Here is a 24,404-nt window from a genome sequence, read left to right as displayed (position 1 = left end):
TGCGTAGCCTCAGGGACTTCCACGGCAGGCTCGAGCTAGAGTGTCCTGGAAAGACCAGACTGTCTGATGGCAATAGCTCTGGGATAGGGATCCCACAGCCAGCTGAAAACGCAGGAAGCGTTTTGGACTGGAATTACAGCAGGACTTTAAGGTTGACAGCCCCCATGGGAGTCTTGAATGATTGTGGGTGGTAGGACTCCACAACTTACTCTGAAGCCCCCCAGCTTGCAAGAGCAACACAGAGGCACTGGGTGCAGTATGGACATGGGTGAGACAGAGCTCCTTCCAGTCTCCCCCACAGCAGACCCTGCAGGACAGGGTCTCCTTGTATCCCCTCTCCAGTCTCAGGGGAGCCACTACATGTGGTGGGCAGCAGTGCCCCAGTGCCTGGGGCTGGTCATGGGTCTCATCTTCCCACTGGGAGCGCTGCTCTGGTTGCATGACAGCAGGGCGAGTGGCTCTGCAATGCGTGGCTGATGCAGCAGTGCATGGCTCTCTGGATAGCGGCTCTGGATGCAGACCGGGTAACGCCACAACAGCCCCACTGGCAACCCCTCTGTGCTGATATCCTGGGCACCCACCAGCCACCCTCTGGTAGACTAAGACCCAGAATGGCATAAATCGATCAAAATTCATCCCTTGATTGCCCTCCAGTGGGCTGTGTGCCGATCAGGAGGGTGGGCTCAGTAGCAGGGTGCTCCTGACGGCAGTCGGGATGGTGGTGGTGAGGATGGAGGGGGAGCAGAGTCCTTCTCCCAGCCCCGTGGGTTTGCTGAGCTCTTTCTGGAAGAGAGAGGAGCTCAGGTTGCAGCTGAGCAAATCGCTTCCCTCAGCAAGTGGCAGGGAAACACCAGCTGCAATCCAAGCTGAGGAGCTGACTGCAAGGCGCCAGCGCTCTCGCGCAGGGAACCGGCTGGCCGTGAAGGGCAGGCGGCAAAGGCGAGATGCCGGGATTCCCCGTGAAATGCCTCTCCTGCCTCCGCGGGCTCTCGGCATGCTGCTGCGGACTCTTTCCCCAGCAATGCTCCCTGGGAGCTGGGGGCTCAGAAACTCCCCGCCCCTCATCGCCAGGCCCAGGGGCTGCTCCTGCCCTGCCTGCATGCCCTACATGCTGCCTGTCCCTCAGCTGAACGCCTCTAGTACAGAGCCATCCCCTCCTTTCCCAGGCAGCTTGGATGCAGATGAGTGGCAGCGCCAGCTCAAGGTGGCCCTGAGCTGCTCCCGAGGGATGGGATGTCCTGCCTTGCCACGGGTGTTCTGGGTTCATGGGTTCACCACTGCAGCCTTGTGTCTGCTGTGCAGCTGCGGGAGCGGGGAGCCCGCATGGCGGGCAGTGTGATGGTGGGAGCCTACAAGTGTAACCCAGAAACCCACACCTATGCGGATGTGTGGGTTTCTGGGTCACACACGTGTACAGGTGTGACGTGACTAGCTCAATGCACACTATCGCTACGCACATAGAATCATAGAATAGTTTGGGTTGGAAGGGACCTTTAAAGGTCCTCCAGTCCAACCCCGCTGCAATGAGCAGGGACATCTTCAACCAGATCAGGTTGCTCAAAGCCCCATCCAGCCTAACCTTGAATATTTCCAGGGATGGGGCATCTACCACCTCTCTGGGCAACCTATTTCAGTGTTTCCAGGCAATGTGAGGGAAATCACACCTGAAATCGTGTGAAGGGAGATCTGTGTAAGTGCCGGTGCAAATCCTTACAGCGGGTGCTTTGCAGGCGTGTGCTGGTGTGCGAGGGTGTCCCCACGTGTGCAGGGGATCTGCTGCTTCTACCTGCTGGTAGGCTGGTCCCTGGGGTGCGCCTCAGCCTGGGGACGGGGGGGCTCAGTGCCACACCTGGCTGCGAGCCGGCAGAGCGCTTACTGCTGCTATCCTTGGGGCAAGGGGGTAGTGGTGGCCGATGGGTGCTGGGGAGACCCCAGCTGCTCCTCATGGCCCACTGGCCACCTCCTGCAGGCACGGGTGGCAGGGATGAGGTGTCCCAGCAGGGGAGGAGCTGTGCTCTGGTTCCCTGCACCAGCCCCCGAGCTGCTCTCCCTCCCTGCAGGGCTCGGCTCGGACATGCTGCATTATATTCAGTGTCTCTGGGAGATGGTCAGCGCCAGCCACGAGGGACCAAGCCCCATGGCTTTTGAGCCTGTGGCTCAGCATGTGTTTGGCATCCTCTGTATGGCTTATCTCCGCTACCACTGCTATGATCCCAGCGCCTTCCGACAGGGAGTCCCACGGGACCCAGGGTGCAGAGCCTCGGGTCCCTGCAGCAGCCAGCCCCAGGGCTGGGGGTGGCAGGGGTGCCTAGGGAGAGCTGGGCTTCTCGCAGGTGCTGCGTGCCAGCCTCTCACTCTGCAGCCCAGGCTATTGAGAGCAAAGCTCCTGGAGCAAAGCGGGCAAGAAGATACAAGCGTTTACTTTCTGCTTCCCTTTTGCCGAAGTCAGGTAGTTGCTTGGGATTGGGACTGGCAAGCCCTTGCATTGCACGTGCCCTTAAGGGACCTCGGGGTCCATCTGGACTTACGGAGGTGTTGCCAACCTGACAGCACCTGCTCACAGCAAAAAACCCGTCATCTCTTTAATTAGTTTCCCGCTTCCTGCCGTCCCTTCTGCATGCATGTGTTTGGCATTGCAAATGTGTGCCCAGGGTACTGCTCACACCTTAGATCCTTGATGACTGTAAGGGAATGTAGGCTGCTATTTTGGCTGGAGAGCTATATTTAAAACTCATGTTTCATTCCCCCAAGCTCTCCCAGCTGAGCATCGCTTGTCCTGCCACTGAAATGCAGGGTGTCCCAGGCAGAAACATGGCAGCTACTGTGGCTGCAGCACGGGACGTGAATGCGTTCTCCTTCTGCGGTGGGGAAAGGGGAGGATGGGACATAAATCTGTGCACTGGGGGTTCACCAGGAGAACAGCAGGCAATGCTGTCTCCTAGGATCAGCGATGGCCTGGCATGGCCACAGCTCAAAACCCAGCATTTCTACTGCAGCATCCCACTTTACCAGCCTGGGGTCATATGGGCACCACAGATGCCTCCACAAAACTACTCTTTGGTAGGATAAGATCCTTTTTCTCCTTCAATTACAGAGCAGGTTTAGTGCTACTGAACTTATGAGATCTAGTAAGATCATGACTTGGTTATGCTGTGACCTCATTGATGACACACTTAAACCCTTTCAGGCTTTGAAAGAGGAAAGGAAATACTGAATTTCATGCCCAGAAAGGCCAAGAGCAGCAAAGGAGGAGAAAGAAAATGAGCGCCAAGCTGGAAGGTCCCCCCAAGACTGCCCTGGCTGAGGCAGGAGAAGAGCCAGCGCCATTGCAGCAGGCTGCAGCCCTGCTCGCCAACCAGGTGGTTTTTAACATTCATAGGACGGTGGTGCAGGAGATGCAGCACCCCTGGATGCAGGGGGTGCTGGGGCTGCTGCAGATGCAGAGAAGGGGCTGTGGTTCCAGCTGGAGGTGCAGAAGTTGAGGAATGTGGATACCAAACCGATGTAGAGATGGTATAGGACTGGCCTGACGCCACATGGTGCATGACCGTTGCAGAGCAACTCCTCCCAGCCTGAGCAGGTCTTTCAGCTGACCCCGCAGGTAGCCCACCCCCGTGGGCACGGAGCAGCTGGGGAGGGCTGTGCAGGTGGTTGAGTGCTCCCTGCTCAAAGATGTGCTGCTACTATCTCCAGAGCTGTTTGATGAGCTGTGGGACTTGGTCCTCAGCTGCCTCCCGCCACTCTGGGCCACCTTCTGGAAAGCCTGGCTGCAGAGGTCACCTGAGATCACCCACGGACCCCACGTAGGATGGCCAGATCGACATCCCTGCTGTAGGAGCCCTATAACCCTCGCTGGCTGGCGTGCGTGCAGTGTAAGGCTGTGGCAGGCCTTTCCCATTGCCCACCTCCCACCATCGCTTGGCCAAGCTGTAACTGCTGTCATGTAACCAACACCTTTTGGTTCCCCAAATGGCCTGGAATTGGCTGCAGGATCGTTAAGCCTTCCCCTAGCGCCTGTGCTCAGGGTGTGGGGGCTTTTTTCTCACTGTAGGGCTGCGTCTGTCACCCTGCGAGCAGGGAGCCACTTTTCCCATGGGACACGGAAGGGGGAGAGCAGAGCTGGTGCGCTGAGCCATCAGGCCTCTGCTGCTCACTCTCCCCACAGTGCTGAGAGCCCAACAGCTCCGGCCGCGGAGACGGACCTCCTTCCACTGGCCACCGCTCCGGTTGCCTCTGCAGCAGCAGCCCTTGGCTCTGCAGGGGAATGACGAGGGGGGCTCAACCTCCCCGTCAGTAAAGGCATTACCTTGAAGGCCAGCGCACAGACCCCTGCCCCTTAAGGGGCTGGGCAAAAGTTTACAAGGGGTCAGTGGTTTTTAAGCTAAAAGGTCAGGCCAAAGGGGGTTAATTTTGTAAGGCTGCTGCTGGCAAGCTCAGGCTCTGCTTTTGGAGCATGGTGCAGGAGCAGCTCAACCCAGCATTCCTCTCCTCCTCCTCCTCCTCACACCTACTCTCCAATACCGAAAGGAGCCATCATCTCCTGTAGCAGCTATTAATGCAGTAACACAAAAGCACCCCAGGAAAGCACTTTCCCAGTAAGGCAGAGCACCCCTTCCCCTCCCCGCATCTGGTACTGCTGTGGCCCGAGTAAAACACAGGAGCCGTGCAACGCCAGGCACTAACGCTGCTTTCAACCGACGGCACGAACCGTCCCCTGGGACTCCACGCACCCTCTCCAGCACCCTACCAGCCTCGTCACGAGGTCCACGAAGTGCTGAGCTGGATGTTCCAGCTCTCCCCTGCGCTCAGGTTCCTTGCAGAGATGTTACGAGCGCCAGCAGCACCTCTGCGAAAGAAATTTGAGAAAGCACTGAGCTGCTCTGCTGCAACGTACAGGAACGCAGGCAGGGTCCGCGGTGAGCAGCAGCCTGTCCCAGTGGCAGGGCGATGAAAGAAAGGGGCCTGTGCACCCCTCTGATGGCTGAACTCTCGGCAGCAGGGGCAGGTGCCCAGGGACCTGGGCTCATAGCCCCCTTTGCAACAAGCCCTGCTTTAAGCTGTCTGGCTGGAAGTAGCATTTACTGAAGGAGTAAGGTCTGCAGTCCTGCTGCAGCTGTAGCTGTCAGTGCTTTGGGGCAGCAGAAGAGGACAGTGGGGAGCACCACCAGCCCCTAAAGGCTCCCCATTCCTTCTGCCTCCAAGCCCTCATCTTTGTACCAGGCACTTAGCCGAGCACAAAACCAGCTTCCTGGCACTTCGAAAAGATGAGAAGCCTCAGAGACCACATATGAGATATTGGGCTGGACAGCCACTTGGATAGGGAAGAAAACCCCTTGTCCTCTAGTCATGCCTATAAGTCCACCTCCCTTTTTCCCTCAGGCAAGCTGTTCACTGAAGAGAGAAGGGGGAGGAGGCTCTGCTCACGGCAGCTATTCACCCTCTCTCCCTCACGCAGACGGCTGAGAAAGCGGACGAAGTCTCTCGCGAGGAGACTGGGCCATTCCCCACTACATCCTCTTCACCAGTCCTTATCTGTGTGACAGACATTTCCTGCTCCCCATCCATCAGCATCACTGTGCTTCCACCCCTCCTCTCCCCAAAAGCATGCAGCTTCTGCCTCCTCTACGTCCCTGCACATCACCGGGCAACCCTACCTGCTGGTGATACTCATCCCCATCAGGCTGCTGTTGCTGCTCACAGGGTGAAAGCTGCTTCTATCACTATGCACCTTTGAATCAGCTACCATTTGCGATCTCTATTTAGGTCAATACAGTATTTAAAATAACAGTGCTTTGGCTAGGAGCTCTAGACATCACTAACACTGAAGTCTGAAATGTCTTTATGAGTTGAGTGTGCTGTGTCTGCTAGCGCTCATGAAACACGACCAGTTTAGGAGGGAGACCTGCTCAGCTCAAGGCTGTGTCCTGCCGCAGGGAGTTCCGTGCTGCAACACAGCAACAGTCCCCACTCACACAACTCACCAGATCCATGGTGGTTTTTAGGTAGGTGCTGGTACATAAGAAGCCATGAGGCACTGTGAGAAGGAAGGAGTTACAAGGGAGAGGCAGGAGGAAACAAGGATAAGAACATTCATCCAAAACAAAGACATAGAGGCTGGTATGATTTTATTCCCTCCACGCTTCAGTACCAAGGACTGGCTTTAGCACTACTTGTTGCATAGCCTAGCAAGCATAGGCTGAAAAAGCTGAGCCTGCAGGCAGGGGGGGCGGAATTCTCTCCCCATTTCTAAATTATAGTAGCATTTTTAATCAGAGGGGTGTCCCGAGTTCTGCAGTTGGATAGGACTGCTTACAAGAGAGACAGATGACTTGTGGGGCTTCAGGGACAGAACAAAACCCTCTGCCAGAACAGAGTGGGGGGGGGGGGGGGGGGGAGGAAGATGCAGCTAACAAGGAACATCAGAGGATCAAACACGCTCTACCATTTAATAGATTTAGGATAACACTGTGCCATCTCCTCATGCTCTTGAGGAGCCTCTCAGTGCTGTTCCAGAAGAAGTAGGATCTGCTGTTGCCACTGGTGCTTTCCAAGGCTCAATCCCCATATGTCCACGCTGAGAATAGGGAGCATCGTTCTGTCAGCGGGATCAGGAGCGGCGTCTCTGCCGATCCCTGATGGCCCGAAGCCAAATGCCCCAATGCAGTGGTTGCAGCAATGTTCAGTGTGGGAGCTGCTAAACCTTTCAGATCAGCAGAGTATTACATGTGCTCTGCATCAAGTGTCCACGTAGCTTGCAGCTGGGCTGCATACAGCTATCCCACCACCAAAGCACGACAGTTATTTCAGAGTTTACTCTGAGCGAACTCCAGAGCGGTAGTCAGGGCTCCCTGCATGCCCTTGGCATTTCCACTGCCCTTAGCAACGACGGGAGAGCCTCCTGCCTTCCCTTCCATCTGCGTACAGACAGCCACAGCCCACTCAGCAGCAGAGAACATGGGGAGGCAATTCTGGGGAAGAGACACAGAGCAAAGTAATTTGGACTGTGGACCACTCTGCAGTCTGGAAGACGAAAGGTAACAACGTTCCCTCCTCACCCAGCCTGGGCCCTCACTAACCTGAGGCAGTCATGACTGGGAGGACCGCAAAGGCTGAGCTTACATGTTAATGCTGTGTCATGCCCCTGGGCAAACACAGCCTGGAGGATCCAGGGATATCTGTGCCCAGCAAAGACTGAAAGCATATCTGATCCCAGTATGGTTGTCTCAGGTGTGATTAACCACCAACACTGGGCAGGATCCCAGGAAGAGCCTCCACTGGGACCTGCTGAGCAGTGGGCCCAGTCCCCCTTTGCAGGCAGGTTCTCTGTGTCTCTGCCAGGGGCAGAGGCTTACCTTGGACACCTGGCAGGCACAGAGCACCTCACCAGAAACCTGAGGGCTGAGCAGCAGGACTGATGTGCCAGGAGACTTATCACACAGCTGGTTCACTACCTTCATTAGGATCTATGAGAGGCAGGGAGAAGAGGGGTCAGGCTACAGCAGAGGAAACTGGCACGCAGCAGAAAATGGGGTACCTTAGAAAACCTGAGGTACCACTGGGCCTACAAGCAATGTGGATTACTCACAGAGAGGGAGTCAGCTGGGACGGTATCAATGATGACAGGCTGGTTGCAATGTTTTGCTAGCAGGCTCTGTGCCTTCTCTTCAGCCTGGAGGAGGAAACACACAGCACTTGAGGGGCTACAGGTGGCACAGGGTGGGCTGGATGGGGATATATGTATGCAATATATGTACATAGGGAGTGGAAGTGCTGCTCTGTGGGATAGAGGGGGAATGTATGTTAGCAGAAGTAAGACTGGCAGACTGAAATCTCCACACAAAGACCTGTACAATCCTCCTTCCTCAAAAGCAAGCAGAGATGAACCCCTTTCAAAAGCGGAATAGGCAGTGACCCGTTCGGTCCCCAGCCTCTCTCCTGGACCTATGCATCGCCACATGTCTCAGGCAGGCTCCTGTGGCAAGACGCTCCTAGTTTAAGAAAAGAATAGTTCTTGCTCAGAACATTAAGTCATGAATAAGCATTTCCAAAGGGATTTTAAGGTAATCATGTAAATTAGCAAGACACAAATGCAGTGGGAAGACAGAGCAATATCCATATGGCTGGGAGAAAGGCTCTGCCCTGCCACTGCCTTACTGTGTGACCTTGTAAAGCCCGTTTTCAGGGACACCTTATCTTCTCCATGTATAAACAGCAAAGTGATGCCTATCCACTTGTTGGTGTTTGCTAAAAGTGCTGATACAGGGTTCTCCATCTTCACAGGCTGAGAGACATGGGGATTCTGCAGGTGCCAAAAGCCCAGTCAGTCATTCACTGCATTTTAAATAATGGCCCTGGTTAATGCCAGTGAAATCAACCCAACGCAGGCTTGTGTTGCACCGTGTGTGATTTGTACCTGCTTTCTTCTGCCTTCTAATGGGACCCTAGTGACTGAGTGGCCGTGACGTGTGACAGAGACACCAGGTCCACTGGAGTATGCCACATAGTGCTATCAGCAGGCTGCAAGTGAGTGTGCTGCTGCCACAGTACCTGCTGCACCTCCAGCTTCTTGATGGCCGTGTTGGCTGTTCGCTGTAGTGCTTTGAGGGTAGTCTGTAGTTCTTTTCTTTGCCACTGGGGTATTGCAGTGCTAGCCACCACCTGCAAGACAATTTGTTGTGTAAGGACACTAAACTGTACCTAGAAATAAACTGCTAGTTCTCTGGGAGATCAGGCTGGAGTCGGGCCTCTTCCCAGACCCTCCTAAACCCCTATGTGATCAGGCCAGCCAGTCACTGTGGCATGTAGCGTTCTCTTTTCAGCTGGGCATCTAAAGCCTGGGGAAAAACCTGGAACCCTTTTTCACTGTTTCACCCTCCCCACCACTGTCTTCTCTCACATTCCCTCTGGCAGCAGGTCATCTGCAACAGAGGCACCTAGACACTGGTTGAAATCTTTGTGACCAATCTTTGTACCAGCAGGCAGCACCATGCCCTTGCTATTGGCCATGGTAAGGTGTGAACCTGGTAGGGAAGAAGTCATGTGCCTCAAGTGTACAGAGCTGGGATCTTTCTGTACAGGAGTGTAATCCTTACTTTGGTCAACTGGCCCACTTCTTTGGAGAGCTTCTGCATCTCAGGAATAGAGGTGCTCCTCTGCGTCATTCGTAGGGAGAGAGAGTCCACTTCCATAGCCAAGCACTGGCCTACTTCCCGGGCCTGGAGAGAAGGAGGGAGAAAAGGCTTCAAATGCAGCAATAGAAAGAATGAATGCGGATGGAGAAAGTGGGGAGGCAGCAGGGTCATAACGACTGAAGTACTGCTCAGGATCCAGTGGGAAGACACCTACAGATAGAGGCTTTAAGAACAACTGTCCCCAAGAGACTCTGGAATAGAATGTTCCTCTCTAGGTCTGCAACCAACACTAGATGGTCACACTCAGGGGACCAAGCTGTTGTGCATTTATGTTTCCTCAGTATCTCACACCAAATCATCAGGATTTCAATGAGAAAAACTTGGGGGCCCTGTTTACTTCTTAGTGCTCTTTTTTCATTAGCAAATGCAACCTTGAAATTAATGACTGAAGAAACAAAAGAAACACTAAAACTGAAGAAAACTCATTAGCTGTTCAAGCACATTTCCTGAGGACCAGTTCAGCTGGTCTTGGTGCATTTCTTATTGCTTTCCCCAACGCCAACACTACCATTAATAAAAAGGCTAATACAAGCTTTTTTCACCAGTGAAAATCCTTACAGTTTGGAGCATTTCCTCTCTGCCAGATCTTTGTGCCCATGATGGTCCTGCTAGACTTTAGACCAGGACAGTGGAAAGTATATCAGAAAAGCTGCGGACAGTGAGGACTGCTCTGCCTAGCTAAGATACACATCCCTTGTTTCAAGTCACTCCCTCATGCCTGCAGTCTCCCTTGTCTGATTAACACAGGCACACAGCTCCCCTTGGGGGCTCCCCAGGTCAGCACTTCCAGCAAAGCAGGCAGATGTGCCCTGCAGCTTTTCATTCCTCTGCACCAAGAAAAGCCTTGCTAGGGACACAGATGCGAAGGGGACAGCCAACCAAAAAGCAACAGATTTGCAGGGGTGGGCTTTGCCTTTAGTCTTCCCAGTTCCACTGACAGTGAGTCACTCTACTCTGACTGCAGCCTTAAAGGAAGCGGGCAAGGTTGCAGGGTCCCTGATGCTTCCAGATATTCAAAGGACAGAGCGATCTCACGGACACAATAATAGGTTGCTTACTTTTTTATACAGACCCATCCAAACCAGAACCACAGTTTAGCAGGAAAAAAACTAAAGAAAAGAAGCAAAAGGGCTGTAAGAATGAGGCCAGAGCCCTGTAACCATAAAGTGCAAATCCAGCTGTGATGGGCAGGAGGTGAGCAGGAGGTGAAACAAAAGCACAAAGGATCACACCTTTAAATACCTACCTGGGGACTGAAATTTATAGTCTAGAGACTTCCTGATATTTTATGCCAAGTTCTTATCTTGGAAAACGGGGTCTGAGGGGAGGAATGAAGGTCAAGGAGACAGAAGACTAGGATGAGGGGGTGGGGTGGAGGTGAATGATGAGGTGTGGCAGCAGAGCTGGGTCCAGGGGTGAAGGAGGAAGCCAGATCAGGCATAGCAGGGGGAAGCTAATTGTCTAAGCAGGAACCTACAAAGTTGGGTCCTTCTGGCATTGCCTTGACATGGCAGAAATCTCAGTTCCCCCTTTCTTACCTGTTTGGCTTGTCCCCCTGTCACTGCAATGACACGGCTAATCCCTTTAACAAGCTGACGCTCACTGATGATGGCCAGATCTTCCATAGCTCCTGTTTGTAGAAGGTGCCTGCAAAGTCAGCAGAGAACAGGAAAGAAAACAAGCTGCTTTCTCGGAACAGAAATCAGGAAGCCTGCTTTCCTTTTAGATAAGCCTCAAGTCCAGCAGCCCCTCCCCCATCCCAATAGCTTCAATCCTTTCCCACCCCTAAAATCCTGATGGCACCCTGTCAGGCAAGAGCCAGCAGAGTTGAGGCTACTCCAGAGGAACCTCAGTACTACCCGCCCAGCAGGCTACTTCAAATGGTGCGCAGCAACCAAGTTCCGCCTTGCTTTCCTCTCCTTTCCTTCAGCGGTGGGATGGATTGGGATTTCTCTTTTCTACTCAGCTGCTACTGAACCTCACAGAAAGTAGTTTTTTCCTCCAACTCCACCACTCTCTTGTCAGGCCAGCTCACAGACTGGCCAGTAGACTCCAATCACAGGGTAGTTGTGCAGTCACAGGGCACTGACAACCTCCCCTTTCCTTCTTGGCTATTCAACACTGAATATGAAAACAACTACAGTGTCTCAGGTTCTGTTACCACAAGTAATCATTTCAGACAGCTTCGCAGAACTGATCATCTCCACTCCCATGCAGTTTCTTGTCCCACTACTCCCACAAGAATGATCTCATGACTAGAAACTTGCTCATTTTCAGCTGCATCTGCTCAAAGGCCAATTTGTTCCTTTTTTTTTTTTTTGTGTCAGCATTGTCCTAAGATTGATTAACTCTTCTTCTACTCTCATTACTGCTAGAAGCAGAAGAGGGCAAAGATAATTAATTAAAATAATCAGAATGGTCTCAAGATCTCACAACTGTCTCAGAGTCTCCTGCTGGGTCCCCAGCCCCCCTGCAACCCCAAAGCCAAAGCCCTGTGACAGGCCACGCATCCCCTTCCCACACTATGCTAGCGCCCTGCGGCTTCCAGGTTGGTTTCAGACTATGAAACAAGGAAAAACTTTGCATTTCACTAAAGTTTTCTTACCCTGGGACTTCCAAAGGTTTGTAACTAGCCCATCCTCTCCTCACAAGATCCTTCCAGTGAGAAAACTTAGTTGCACAGGGACAGGGAGTGGAGCTTGCAAGAACGGCTCTACCTCAGCCACCAGTGCCCACAAACACACCTTCTGACTGCAAGTAAAAGTCACTTACGTCCCACAGCAGAGCTCCACAGAGGTCTGCATTGCAGCCTCAGAGTCGCGGGTCAGCACACTTTCCACAGGGACCCCCAGGGATACTATCCTCACTGGATCTGGATACCCCTGACAGAGGAGACAGGGATCAGCAGCTAACAACATGGTCCTTCAGGGGCACTTACAGACTAACTACATGGCTTCAGGTGCCTGCCTCATTTTTCCCCTATTCTAGAGTAGACCCAGAGTCAGGGGCAGCACTGCTTCTCCCCCACAACCAGCCACCATGGGGAGAAAGAAACAACTAGGTGACACTACAAGCTTTTGGTCCAAAGAAATGAGCAGAAAGGCTATGCGTTACCAGCCTCCACGTTTTACAACACAGTGCTCCCGAGATCTCATCTCTGTCCTATTTTCCTTCCTGAGTTTTGGGAGTCAGAAACTTGTTGTGTCAACATCTCTTGCGACCCAGATGATTCCTGCTGAAGGAGAAGGCTCCTGAAGATATGCGCTGCCATCCTGTCATACCTCATCCACTGCACGGAGTCCCCGAACTCTTCTTGCCAGTGTGAGGGGGACCTCAGCCATATGCACCACCTCATTTCGTTTGATCACATCCTGGACCACTTGCTCCACTTGCTGCAGCTGCTCCACAGTCACGGGGCCCTGAGTAAGTAAATCAGCCACCTTATGAAGAAGCCTCCCGAGAGGTACAAAACAAAGGAGGGAGAACTGGGGCAGGGCCCCCAGGCAACTCAGCTTGGGCACACCATTCTCTCCCTGCGTCTCATCTTCCCTGCTTGCAAAAGGGAACTGTGAGCATCATGACCCTCCCACGAGGGATAAGGATTTTTGATCCAAAAGCATCAACCAAACTCTTCAAGAGAGATGCTGCAATGAGTGACAGGTTACCAGGGCCAGCACTCAGCCTGACCCAACAGCTTTCAGTTCCCAAGCCCTCTCACCTGGATGACCAACACAGACATCAGATATGCACCACAGCCAAGCTGGTGAATCTCTCAAAGACCCCTTTACACTACTCAGGTCAGTCCCATGACCACTGGCCTTGCTAAGTCCTTTCCCTTCTGACCCCCATTCATCCCCTCAGCAAGCCCTGCTCAGAGCTAGGTCACTGCAAAGCAGAGCCAGTCATGTCCAGAGGGCCACGTTCCATTGCTCAGATAAAGCACGACCTGTCTCTAAAGGAGTGATTATGGTGAGAGGAGAAAAATCCCTGGAAAGAAGGCCAGTACTGGGATGTTGGTACTGCCGAGAACAAGAAAACAGAAGTCCAGAGTCACCTTGGTATCAAAGTCAAAGCGCAGCCGCTCTGCTGTCACATGGGACCCTCGTTGCTCCGTGTTGTCACCCAGGACGTGGCGCAGCGCAAAGTTCAGCAGGTGGGTAGCGGTGTGGTTCGTCATGCAGGCCAGCCGCTGGGCCTGAAAGCGGAGACAAGTTGGCAGGGAGTGCTGGTTCTCCACAGCTCGGGGGAGCAGGGGGTGGCATGAAGAGATATAGGAAAGGCTGCATGTGAGGGGATGGGACAAGATGGAGGGGAAAAACAACGGGAAGCGCAGCTGTCAGATGAATTTATGTCACAAGGCAGATTTAATTTCTTTTCCCCATGGGACCACCTCTGTAAAACAGCAAAAGGTAGGCTGGATACTTCTGGACAGACCAATAGCTCACAGAAGATTACAGAGTTACTTGTGAGGTCTCCTTCTCACTGCACATCACAATGAAGAGCAGTCTCAGGAATACAAGGGACAAGGCTCTGCTGTGCCCAGGTTACTCAGGACATCACAAGACTCTCAAGGCAAAGCTAGGAAAAGGTTAAGAGCAGTGAGTTATCACCTCATCCACAAAGAGCTGCACTTGGTCCCCAGCACGCAGGGTTTCCACAGCAGTGACCTCATGGATCACGTATCCACCACAGAGACGAACTGATTCTACAGGGAAGAGTACGTCCTAAGCAAAGAGAGACAGAAAGATGAGTTAGGACACAGGGAACATCCAAAAGACCTGTGCTAGGCGCCTGCTTGATCTGACTAGGAAACACAACCCCCGATGATCTCTAAAAGACAGGGATGGGGTGGGAAAAGCAGGGACAAGCTTACTGCCAATGTAACCAGAGTGCCTCAGGCCTTCCTTGCATCCAGCCACTCGCTGCACAACATGTTGAGGCTGTCAGCTTGCAGTGGAGGGGCAGCAACATCAGCCATGCTGATGCATTTTCCTAACAAGGATGCTTGCCCATGAGAAAATGGACAGCAGCTGCCAAGGCACCCATCTCAAGCATCCAAGGTGCCATTTCTGCCTCACTGGGCTGGCAAGAGAAACTTGATCCCTGCTTCAGCTTGAGGAGAAGTGCTGAGCAAGGCACTATCACATTCTGCAAGGCTAAAAAGGCAGCATCAATGCCCAGGTGCAATTCTCAAGAGCTGGAATGTGGGAAGGAGAAAAAGCTGCACCCCATGTAACTTCCTAGGAGAGGGTGAACGCTTTTCCTTTGGCAAGGTTGAAGAACATGCTGCAGAGGTGGAGGTCCTCCCTGATGCTTTTGAGAAAGATAAGAGTTTTTGCACTGGGTTTCAGGTTGGGCACTGCTTGCAGTCATCCAGGACTGGCCACAGACAAGTTACTCAGCTTGTGGGCTCTCTGATCACTGACTGCCTTCTCTGCGTTGCAATCTCAGCTGGCAAGAGTGCAGCACACTAAAGACGACTTCCAGCATTCCCCAGAAGAACAAATTGCAAAGGGCTGAGAAAGACAACCAGAGCAGCAGGTCCACCTCTGTGAAGTTACTGCTACTTCTCCCCCACTCCGCTCCAACCCTGAGGCAAAGCCAAGGGCATTGTCAAGAGACAGCAGCAGATTAACACAGTACAACAGCCAATCACTTGGGGAAGTCTGCCTGGCCTCAGTATCCACAGTGTCCTTGGGTTCAGGCACCAAAGGGTCTCACCTGCTGTCCTAAACGTATCATGTAGCCTTGGTCAGAGGCTTGCCCGCCCTGCTCTGCATAGAAGTTAGTCCTGTCCAAGATGACACCACAGCGTTGCCCTGCCCCAACCTCCTTCTGGAGAGACTGATCTCTGTACAGCATCAGGACCGTGGCCTGGCATGGGCTGAACTCTGTCAGGGAGAAGAATATGGCAGCAATTAGTGCATACACCATGTCAGATTGCAACATGAAAGCAGGGGTCACTTCCCCATGCCAACCCTGCCAACACCCAGTCTATACTGAAAGCTGGCACTTTCCTTTGCCTTGGTAGGAGAGGAACAGCTATTGCCAGAAAGGACAAAGGATTAGTTATTTGGAACCAAATCACCCCTCGCTTACCTAGTGACAGACCTGCTGGGTAGCAGGTAACCAGGCTGGGACACCCGATCTGGCTCCACATGAGCCAGACAGAGCAAGGTGTGGCACATACCTGTCTGCGTCTTGCTACACTGCATGCTTGGCCAACCTGACTGCCTTGTATGAAGAGATGACTGGCTTGGTGGACAAGGACGTAGCAAGTTTCTGACATGCTCTCCTGTAGCCTCCTGGAAGCCAAATTCGGGTGACATGGACTGGGCAGGTAGACGATAAGGTGGGTGTACAACTGGCTGGGCAGCTGGCCCCACAGAGAATTGCTCAACAGTTCCATGTTCAACTGATATTCAGTTACCAGTAGAGCTACTTGGTGGCTAACATTTGGGCCCAAACCATTTAACATCTTCATTAATGACTATCCATGACAAGATGGGATGTACCCATATCCTGCTTGTGTACGGCAAGAAATTGTGAGGACTGGTTGATACACTGAAGAGCAGGGCTGCTTTTCAGGGGCATCTCAGCAGGCTACAGAAATGGACTGACAGAAACCTCGGGATCCTCAGGAGCAAGCTGAACACAAGTCAGCAGGGTGCCCTTGCAGCAAGGAAGACTGTTTGCCTGCTGGGCTGTATGAGCACAAACATAGCCAGCAGGTCAAGGAAAGTGCCTATTCACCCCTATTTAGCATGTGTGAGACTACAAGTATAGTACAGGAAATTCTGGTGGTACATAAGCAAAAAAACTTTTCACGCTAAGACTGATGAAGAACTGGAACAGGGTGCAGAGAGGCTGTGGGATCTCTGTCCTTAAAGATACTGAAAACTTAAATGGACAAGGCTCTAAGCAACCTGATCTGACTGTGAAGCTAATATTCCTTTGATCAAGAGACTGGACATCCAGAGATCCCCTCCAACCTCAATTATTCCATGATTCAGTGACTGAGGAGGTGGGACAGTGCTAGCTTGATGATTCCAGCCAGTGTCACTACTGGGGTTTTTCTCCCTCCATTATACTCTTGCTGTAGTAAATACAGTTTGAATTGCCTCACTTTCTGCTTAATATGCATTGCCCCCAGCACACTGGGTAAGAGAGAGCTGGCTGTACACAGCTATCTTTAATTGTTTGTGACAGCCACACAACCTCTTACTCTCTGTGGTTTAGCTTAACGCTTTCCCTAGAGCATCAGCAACCCCAGTTTTCTAAATGATAAAAAGCCTGCACTGGCATCTAGTGGTCTGCGAAAGAAACAGCAAGTGCACTGTTTTAAACCACTACTTAAAAGCCTTTGCATAGTTATTCTTCATTCTCCCTAGCACTCACATGCAGACGCCTAACTGTGGTGGACAGACTTCTCTCTAGCAGAAATCAATGGTCCCTGCTTCACCACTGCACAGTAATACCAACCCAGAGCTCACGGCCTTGTCATCAGCCCAGAGCCTTCTTGGGGACACACCAACAGCAATAAGAAAAGCATCCACTTTGGGATGAGGTACAGGGGCAGAGAAAAGATGCAGCAGCAAGGTGGACAGGTTTGAACCACAAAGTACACACTCTGCATGCATGAGGTTAGGCAGTAAAAGCAACCTTGCGAGGGATTCCAGCACCCTCAGGCAGAGCTTGCCTTACTCACGGGACCTGGCCACTTACCGTACTGCCCATGCTGCCCAAGCGTGTAGGCATACTTTGGAGAATCATCAGTAGCAGGCACGTTGCCGCTCCGCAGCTGAGCCAACGAGTGCACATCAAGGCGCGTGTTTGTGTCCTCCAGCTGTCCTGCCTGTGGGCCACCAGCCTTCCGCTACAGCAGAGCAAAGGCACAGTTAGATGGGAGATACCTGGGGGCACTCAAACCAGTAACTGGAGATATAAGGCTAGGAACAACTTCTTCCACCTTCCTGGAAATGGGTTGTTTAGATCCAGGCTGATGGAGGCTACTGCTAAACCAACCCCCTTCCTTCAAACCCCACAAGCACTCAGTACCACCTTGTGCTAGCCTTGAGGCAGACCACAAGCAACAGCTAACACAACCCTCCCAGCACAGCTTGCTGTGTAGCTGTGGGACTTTCAGGCCATTAAAGCGCAGGAGAGCAAGGCCTTGAACTGGTAACTGCACAGGGTGGGCAGTGCAAGTCTTCCAGCACTACAGAAACCGAGGAGATTTTGTAAACTTCATAAATCAGTTGCTGTTTGGGCTAAGCTGGCTCTGCTTTCTGTGAGAAGCTGGACTACATGACTGACAGAGGACACTCCTAACCTGTATAATTCTGTGATAACCTCCACTCCAGCAACAGTCAGCATCATATAAAGTACTTCTACTGATCTGAAGAGAATCACCAGTCAGTACTTGCCAGTCCCACACCCACAAGCAAAGGCCTTGTGACCCCACTGCTGTTTCAGACCCACTTCCCCTTCAGGGAAAAGGCACATGGCCCTGTGGTGAATCCACAAAGAGCCTCAGTAGTGAAAGGAATTCTGCCTCCATGCTCACAGGAGAGAGGAAAGGCTCTGAATTATTCTGACGTGAGTCTCTGTCTTACCTTTGCATCTTCCAGAACAAGTTTGTTAAAAGCAGCTGAATCCAAACTGATTCCCTTTTCTTCAAGCATCAAGTCAATCAGATCCAGAGGGAATCCCAAATTCCCATAGAGAGACCAGGCTACTTCAGCTGTAGGACAAAAAGAAGGACATGAACTCTGTGTGAACACGGAAAGCAAAGGCATCTCAAGATTTGCTTGGATGGGACCAATCTAGTGTATGCCTTGGTAACTGGATTCACCTGTGCTGTGTGCAGCTGCACTGGTAACAGGGAAGGGAACAGAAGCCATGCAGTTGTTCTTGTATGGGACTGAGTATTAACGATGCCCCACAGCCCCATTCCTGCTAAAATTCGTGCAGCACATCTGGACAGGCAGCTGCTCTGGTTAGGTCCGGAGCGCCTTCTTTCAGCTGTGTCTTGTAAGGACCCAGTTAAATCAGTCAATAAAGCAGCAAGGGAATGTTTCTAACTTTCCTGGTGCCTAGTTTGATGTGAGAACACAGTACTAGAAAACAATTGCAATCTGAAGAAAGGAGCAACATCTGCTCCTCTGCCCGAGGCTAGAAGGTCACTTAAAACGTGGGAGAGGCAGACATCCACGACAGTTTTGACTGCAATGCTTGTGAGGACCTGGATCAAACCAGCTTTAAGTGCAGCTTGTCAGAGGAGGGAGACTCACCTGGGAAATTTGTGGAGGGCTCCATCTGCTGCACTGTCCGCTCAATGATGCGCCTCCCACGCTCGAGGGAGGACAGAAAAGCGGCCTCGTTCTCATTGATGATATCCATGATCTGCCCAAGGATCAGAAGAAGGGTTAGCGACAACACCTCAGGGAGCTCCCCAGCTCAGCCCTGCTACCACTGGGCTCCCTACTACAGTCAGCTCAAATCACATCAAAAGCAGGTGTCTAACAGGGGTGCTGTGTCTGCTTGAACCAGCCTTTTTGTTCTGCAAGTATCCATCGCAACACGGCTCCGATGCAATCCTAAACAGCACCAAAGTCATTGGGCTTCCTATCACCATTCCTGTCAAGGAAATATTGACCATCCACCTGGGAAAGGCTAGAAGCTGACAAATGCTCCCTGTCAGGCATTCATGTCTGTGACCCAATTAAAATTGCATGGCTGGAACAGCCAGAGAAATCACTCATCACAATTGCTGTCAGCAGAAGCAAGCCAGGACTAGCCTTAAATCACCAATCCACTTTGGACAAAAGGTACCCAGGCTAGGACAGGCTGTACTTGCACTCAACAAAACAGCTACCCTAGCTTTTTTAGAGCCTTATAGCAGGACAAGCAGTTCCTGGTAAGTAGAGCTCCCACGGGGAAATCTGCCACAGATACTTCTCGTGCCCAGGATACAATGTTCCCAGCACATTTCAGCCCACCCATGAGAACATGGTTATGGAGGAGGCTATGCAAACTCCTCCCGCTAAGTCCCAAGGAAAGGCTGACTTCTGGCCCTGAGAGCAGTGCCTCACAAAGATAATGAGAGACGGGGTTTCTCTCCAGGGGATTCCACATTGCTCACCTGGTCTGCATTCTTCGTCAGCTCTGGATAGGCATCTCCCTGTGGAGTGAGCCTCAGTTAGTGATAACATCCTCAGCATCTTTCTCGAGGGATCTCACAGCATGCTACAAGCATTATAGAGGTTTCTCAGGCAGATGAGTGTGAAGGGAGCCCCAGAGCACAGCCCCAGGGACAGAAGCACAGGGGAAGAATCACACATGGACTTACAGCTGCCACCTCCTGGCTATCTCTCTGTGACCCGCCTCTGCTAGTCCCTGCACAGCATCTCTTGGCAAACACATCCAATCACGATAGGAAGAAAGCACTGTCTTTTAGGATGCTGTTAGTACTCACAGGGACCAATTTCAGATGGCTTTAACCAGATACCACAGCTTGGAAGCCGCTGCCCTCAGGAAACAACAACGTGCACTTGCACAAACTTACACACACACACTTGTGCTGACCGTACTGCTGGTCACACTAGGCCCCCTCCCTCCCATCACAAATGATCAGGAGACAAGAGATTTTTACTGCTGTGATGCATAGCACCAGATACATCCTCCTGGAGCTCCTTTACATCCAAGATTGTCTCCTGACAGCGTACAAGAAAGGGACATGGGGCTGAACAGGACATGTGCGATACTCTTCCTGCCCCCACCCCCCCTAGGCAGAAGTTTTTTACTCACCAGCACTTCCACTACAGTAGGCACCAGGGAGGCCAGGAGCCCAGGTGGAGCATGAAGGACTTCAGAGCAAAAGCGGACAGCCCTGCGCAGGATCCGACGCAGCACCAGTCTGAAAGCAGAGCGGGATTCCCCAAGCAGCCATGTGAGCACCCCTGCCCAGCTCCCACGTCCAGCACACCCCTGACACAGCTCCTCTGGCCTGATCTATTGACATAGGCCAGCCGCTCCCCACACTCAACACCCACCCAAGGATGAGCCTGCAGATCAGAACCTCTTCCAGGCTCTTACCTTCCTGCCTCCCCAAAGCTCGTGCACTCCCTATCTTGGGCTCACTCCAGAACCTCTCCCTCTGGCTGTCCATATTCCTTTCTAGACCTAACTCCCTCTGCTCCATGCCATTTCCTTATGTCCTTACTCTGCTCCAGAGAGGCCTGGGTAGATGCCATCAGTGATGCACACGCACAAGGTGCGCACGTGATCTGCCACCACACGGTAGGCCATATTCACACGACCAACATCAGCATCCCCGACCAGACCTTGGTATCTGGGCCCCCCACAGCCCTAAAAGAGAAAGTAAGAAGATAGATCAGCAGAAATTAATGGCTGCAGAAAGAAAAGTTTCAATGCAAGAGGCAGCCAGCTACATTTGACATCATGCTTCTCAACTACCTCTGAAACTTGTGCATCTAAGATGTACTCATTAAATCCTCCCAGAGCATTATATACCAAGACTTCCATACCTAAGACAGGCCAGCCAATGCCCTGGCACTGAGGAATTTAAAAAACTTTGGAAGAAAAACAGATCAGCAGTGCTGATATCCCAGCAGATTTCTAACCTGGAATTCTCCCCAGTTTCCCTAGAATGCTGCTCCTGTCTCAAAACTCTGCACAGTAACATGTATAGAGAAGGCAGTACTATGGTACCAGGCAAACAGTCTGCATTCAAGGAGCTTTTGTTTAGCTGTGACTCTGAGCAGAAGCACCGTCACCTTGTGAATGGCATCCAAGATGGGAGTGAAGAGATCTGTGTCGTAGTTGGAGCGTTTGTTCTGCAGAACTGTCACCAGCCTTTCCAGGCCCATTCCTGTATCCACATGGTGCTGCGGCAAGGGAAGCAGATTCCCCTCCACCTCTCTGTCAGCCAGCCAGGAAAAATAAAAGGCAAAAGAGAAGCAAGGGTCAGTTCAGGGGCAAAGAAAAGGAGCAGGTGAGTCAAAGAGAATGGGAGAGTGACAGGGGATGGAAACAGCAGGTGACCCAAGAAAACGAAGCTCGGGGACAAGACTAACAGCAGTCTGCCTTGGCACTGTCAGGCAGCCAGGATCTGACCATCAGATAATCAGGATAGACTGTAACATAGGGAAAAAGGCCTTCCCTGAACAGGGCCCAAGGCCTTCTCCTCCTCCTGCAGGTTTCTCTGGGCTGCTGCAGACCTCAGGAGACCTCTGTGATGCAGCAGTGAAGGAGAATAGGCAGCAGAGGCTGAAGAAGGACAGGACAAATAAAGCAAAGGGGACCAAGAGCCACACTGGACACATCTCCACAGCTCCCCTCTTGCTCCTGTACTGCCACCCCCTGGAAAGCAGTGAGGTGTCGGAGAATATACATGTAGGACTTTGGAGTCAGACAAGAGGGAAAGGCTCTGGAGTTCAGACCAGATGCCTGGTACCTGCTATACTGCATGAAAACCAGGTTCCAGATCTCCACCACATCAGGGCTGCCCTGGTTCACCAGTGCTGCAGCATTTCTGCCACCACCCACGTGGTCATAGTGGATCTCCGTGCAGGGACCACAGGGACCTGTGTCCCCCATCTCCCAGAAGTTGTCCTTCAATGGAAAAGGAAGCACATGACTGGCAGGCACCCTGGAAAGGCAAAGAGAGGTGGCAGCGCTGGGGCATGCACACAAAGCACATACTAGCCTAGATCACAGAGAAAGTTGGAAGGGAGGAATTCTTTCTGACTACTACAAACTCAATAACCAAACACATTAGGATTCCTTTGCTTCTGTTCACACAGAATTACTCTCCTTCGCAGGAAGAAGCTGGACCAAACCAGACAGGGTCCTACTCACTGCCTAGAATGGCTGGTAAACTCAGTCTGGCTCCTGCTGATGGAGACAGGCTCTCCAGTAAGTCTGTGGAGCTGCCTTCCTCCTTGGAGGGAATTCCAGCAGAGCTAAGACCTGATCACAATGGACAAGGCTGAACACCAGCAGTGGCACAGAGCTGGCTGCCTTGGGTCCAAAGCCCACGTACAGCCTGGAACAAGCTCCCAAAGCACAGCAGTGCTCTCTGCAATGGCTTCATTCTCACACTGAAGCAGCCATTGCTAGCTTTCAGAGAAGAACGTACTCTCTGCAGCTCACAATGAAGGGGAAGCAAAGGATCAGAGATCCTTTGCACACTTCATCAAAGCCAGCCATTTTTAGGTACACAGCCCCCCAAACTGGTAACATCTGAGAAACAGCTTAAAGGTCAAATGCCCCAGAGCACTCAGAGCCCGGCTGACTTTTAAGAGCCCAAACAAACCCGAAGCAAAGTGAGTTTAAAACACAACTTTTGGCCCCTACACCTGATTCCCATCAACTAAAGAGCAAATGGGAGACTATGGAGACTGAAACGTCAGCACCTGCTGCTCAGAACCTCTTCTCTAACACACTTACCCCAGGCGGAGCCATACGTCCCTGCACTCCTCATCTGCGCTCAGCCCCAGCAAGGAGTCTCCACCAAAATAGGTGATGTAGAGACGATCTCTGGGGATCTCGTAGACCTCTGTCAAGAGCTCCCAGGCCATGCTACATGCCTCCTCCTGAGCAGGCAGGGAACAGAAACGAAGCACAGTAATCCAGGATGCGTAGTGATGCAGGAAGGCTCTTTAGAATGGGAGTCAAACACCACAGAAGTTCCTTTCAGCTGCTCTCCCCCTCTTCAATTTCAAGGTGTATTGCAAAGAGCGGGATGAAGGTCAGGCGAGTGAGACAGCTCACTGCTGCCTGTGGAAAAGTGACATTCCTAAATTGTTGGGAGACCTTCAGGATCACAGCATGGTCTACACCCATGCGCTTACCAGCAAAGTTACATGGATTATTTTCTTTCCAAGGAAAAGACGTATTCACTAGCAAAACAGTTAGCATCTTTTATCGTCCTTCCCTTTTCAAACTTTCTAGTAACAAGCACCAAATGAACTGGAAGCCTCTTTTCACCATATTAAATAGCCAACACTGGCATTCACACAGAGGACTTTGATTTGTACATGTTGTTCACAGCTTTGAAAGGCTGAGCACTCTAAGAGTCTGCAGGGCACGTTTAGTGATTCAGCACACCAGCTGACTACCTCCGCTCCAGGCCACAGAGCTCCCAAGAAGTAATTTGGAGCTTACAGAAATGCCTTCTGCAGACAGTCCTATGGCACTACAGCACGGAACTACAGCACCGCTCTGAAAGTACGCATTTCCCCCTGGAGAGGGCTCGCTCCTATCGCCTCACCTTAAAGTAGTCCCCAAAGGACCAGTTCCCCAGCATCTCGAAGAAGGTGTGGTGGTAAGTATCTCGGCCCACATCCTCCAAGTCATTGTGCTTCCCGCCAGCACGCACGCACTTCTGGCTGTTCACCACCCGCCGGTGCTGCGCCAGCTCGCTCCGGGGGTGCGCCGTGCCCAGGAAAATGGGCTTGAACTAGAAATCAAGGCAAAGAGACGCTCGCTGTTGAGAGATGCCGCCTAGCGCCGGGGCCCGTGTCTGGGGCTCCTGAAGCAGAGACGCGGGGCTACCAGAGGCGAGCGGGAGGGCGGCGGCGCGGGAGGCCCAGGCCGAGCCCGTCCCACCGTAGCAGGCCTCCCTGAAAGGGGCCACCCGGAGACGGGTCACCCGAGAGGCCCCGGGGAGCCGGTGGAGGGGACCGCCTCGGGCGGGGGAGAGCCGGAGCCCCGGGCCGGGCGCAGGCCGGCGGAGCACCTGGTTCATGCCCGCGTTGACGAAGAGGAGGCGCGGGTCGCCGCGGGGCCGCACAGGGGCCGAGGGCAGGCGGCGGTGGCCGTGGCGCTCCTGGAAGAAGCGGAGGAAGGCGGCGCGGACCTGCCCGGCCGGCGGGCAGCCGGCACCCCCGCGGCGGGGGCTGCAGCGCCAGCCCCGCGGCACCGCCAGCAGCAGCCGCCGCCGCAGCCGGCTGGCCGCCGCCATCATGGCCGAGGGCGGAAGGCGGCGCGGCAGCTTCCGGAAGGGGCGGGGAGAAGGGCGGTAGCGGGAGGGGCCGACGGGATAGCGGAGGACCGCCACGGCGGGCAGTTGCTGAGGCGTCAACCGCAACCCCCCTCGCCCGCTCCGAGGGCGCATGCGCGGCCTCTTCTCGCGCTCTGGGCTCGATTAGCCGGTCTGTTGGGCGGTGCGCGGCCGCTGCGCCCTCT

At 52.8% G+C, this 24,404-nt stretch overlaps 1 protein-coding gene across 3 annotated transcripts; it reads right to left on the bottom strand.

The window, feature by feature from the left end:
* Window positions 1-6,108: 6,108 nt before the first annotated feature.
* AARS2 (alanyl-tRNA synthetase 2, mitochondrial) lies at window positions 6,109-24,386 on the bottom strand. Of its 3 annotated transcripts, XM_082307089.1 has the most exons (22): window positions 23,956-24,386; window positions 23,488-23,676; window positions 22,665-22,810; window positions 21,670-21,864; window positions 20,990-21,134; window positions 20,416-20,561; window positions 20,001-20,109; window positions 19,336-19,374; window positions 18,485-18,596; window positions 17,807-17,934; window positions 16,917-17,067; window positions 14,913-15,082; window positions 13,802-13,915; window positions 13,246-13,386; window positions 12,473-12,610; window positions 11,964-12,073; window positions 10,730-10,838; window positions 9,093-9,215; window positions 8,548-8,658; window positions 7,586-7,669; window positions 7,353-7,463; window positions 6,109-6,968 (listed from the first exon to the last, which is right to left on the bottom strand). In XM_082307089.1, exons 1-22 carry the CDS (start codon window positions 24,331-24,333, stop codon window positions 6,804-6,806), a joined length of 3,114 nt encoding a protein of 1,037 aa, XP_082163215.1. In that variant the 5' UTR covers window positions 24,334-24,386; the 3' UTR covers window positions 6,109-6,803. The 3 variants fall into 3 exon arrangements, with proteins under 3 accessions (XP_082163215.1, XP_082163216.1, XP_082163217.1); XM_082307090.1 differs by lacking the exon at window positions 23,956-24,386 and having other exon boundaries at window positions 22,665-22,994; window positions 23,488-23,576; XM_082307091.1 differs by lacking the exon at window positions 23,956-24,386 and having other exon boundaries at window positions 21,670-21,827; window positions 22,665-22,994; window positions 23,488-23,576.
* Between the last annotated feature and the right edge of the window lie 18 nt (window positions 24,387-24,404).

The sequence above is a fragment of the Platalea leucorodia genome (assembly GCF_965183815.1).
Source record: "Platalea leucorodia genome assembly, chromosome: 3".
Lineage (NCBI taxonomy): Eukaryota > Metazoa > Chordata > Aves > Pelecaniformes > Threskiornithidae > Platalea > Platalea leucorodia.
This window is presented reverse-complemented; position numbering and strand designations above follow the sequence as displayed.

Excerpts from the sequence above, each read along its gene's own strand:
- AARS2 (XM_082307089.1), bottom strand. The coding sequence starts at position 24,333 with ATGCGCCCTCGGAGCGGGCGAGGGGGGTTGCGGTTGACGCCTCAGCAA. Across the intron at positions 13,387-13,801 it reads TGCAGCTCTTTGTGGATGAG|GCCCAGCGGCTGGCCTGCAT; the intron begins GTGATAACTCAC and ends CTCCGCTTTCAG. Across the intron at positions 12,611-13,245 it reads GCTTTGACTTTGATACCAAG|GGCCCCGTGACTGTGGAGCA; the intron begins GTGACTCTGGAC and ends TTACTTACTCAG.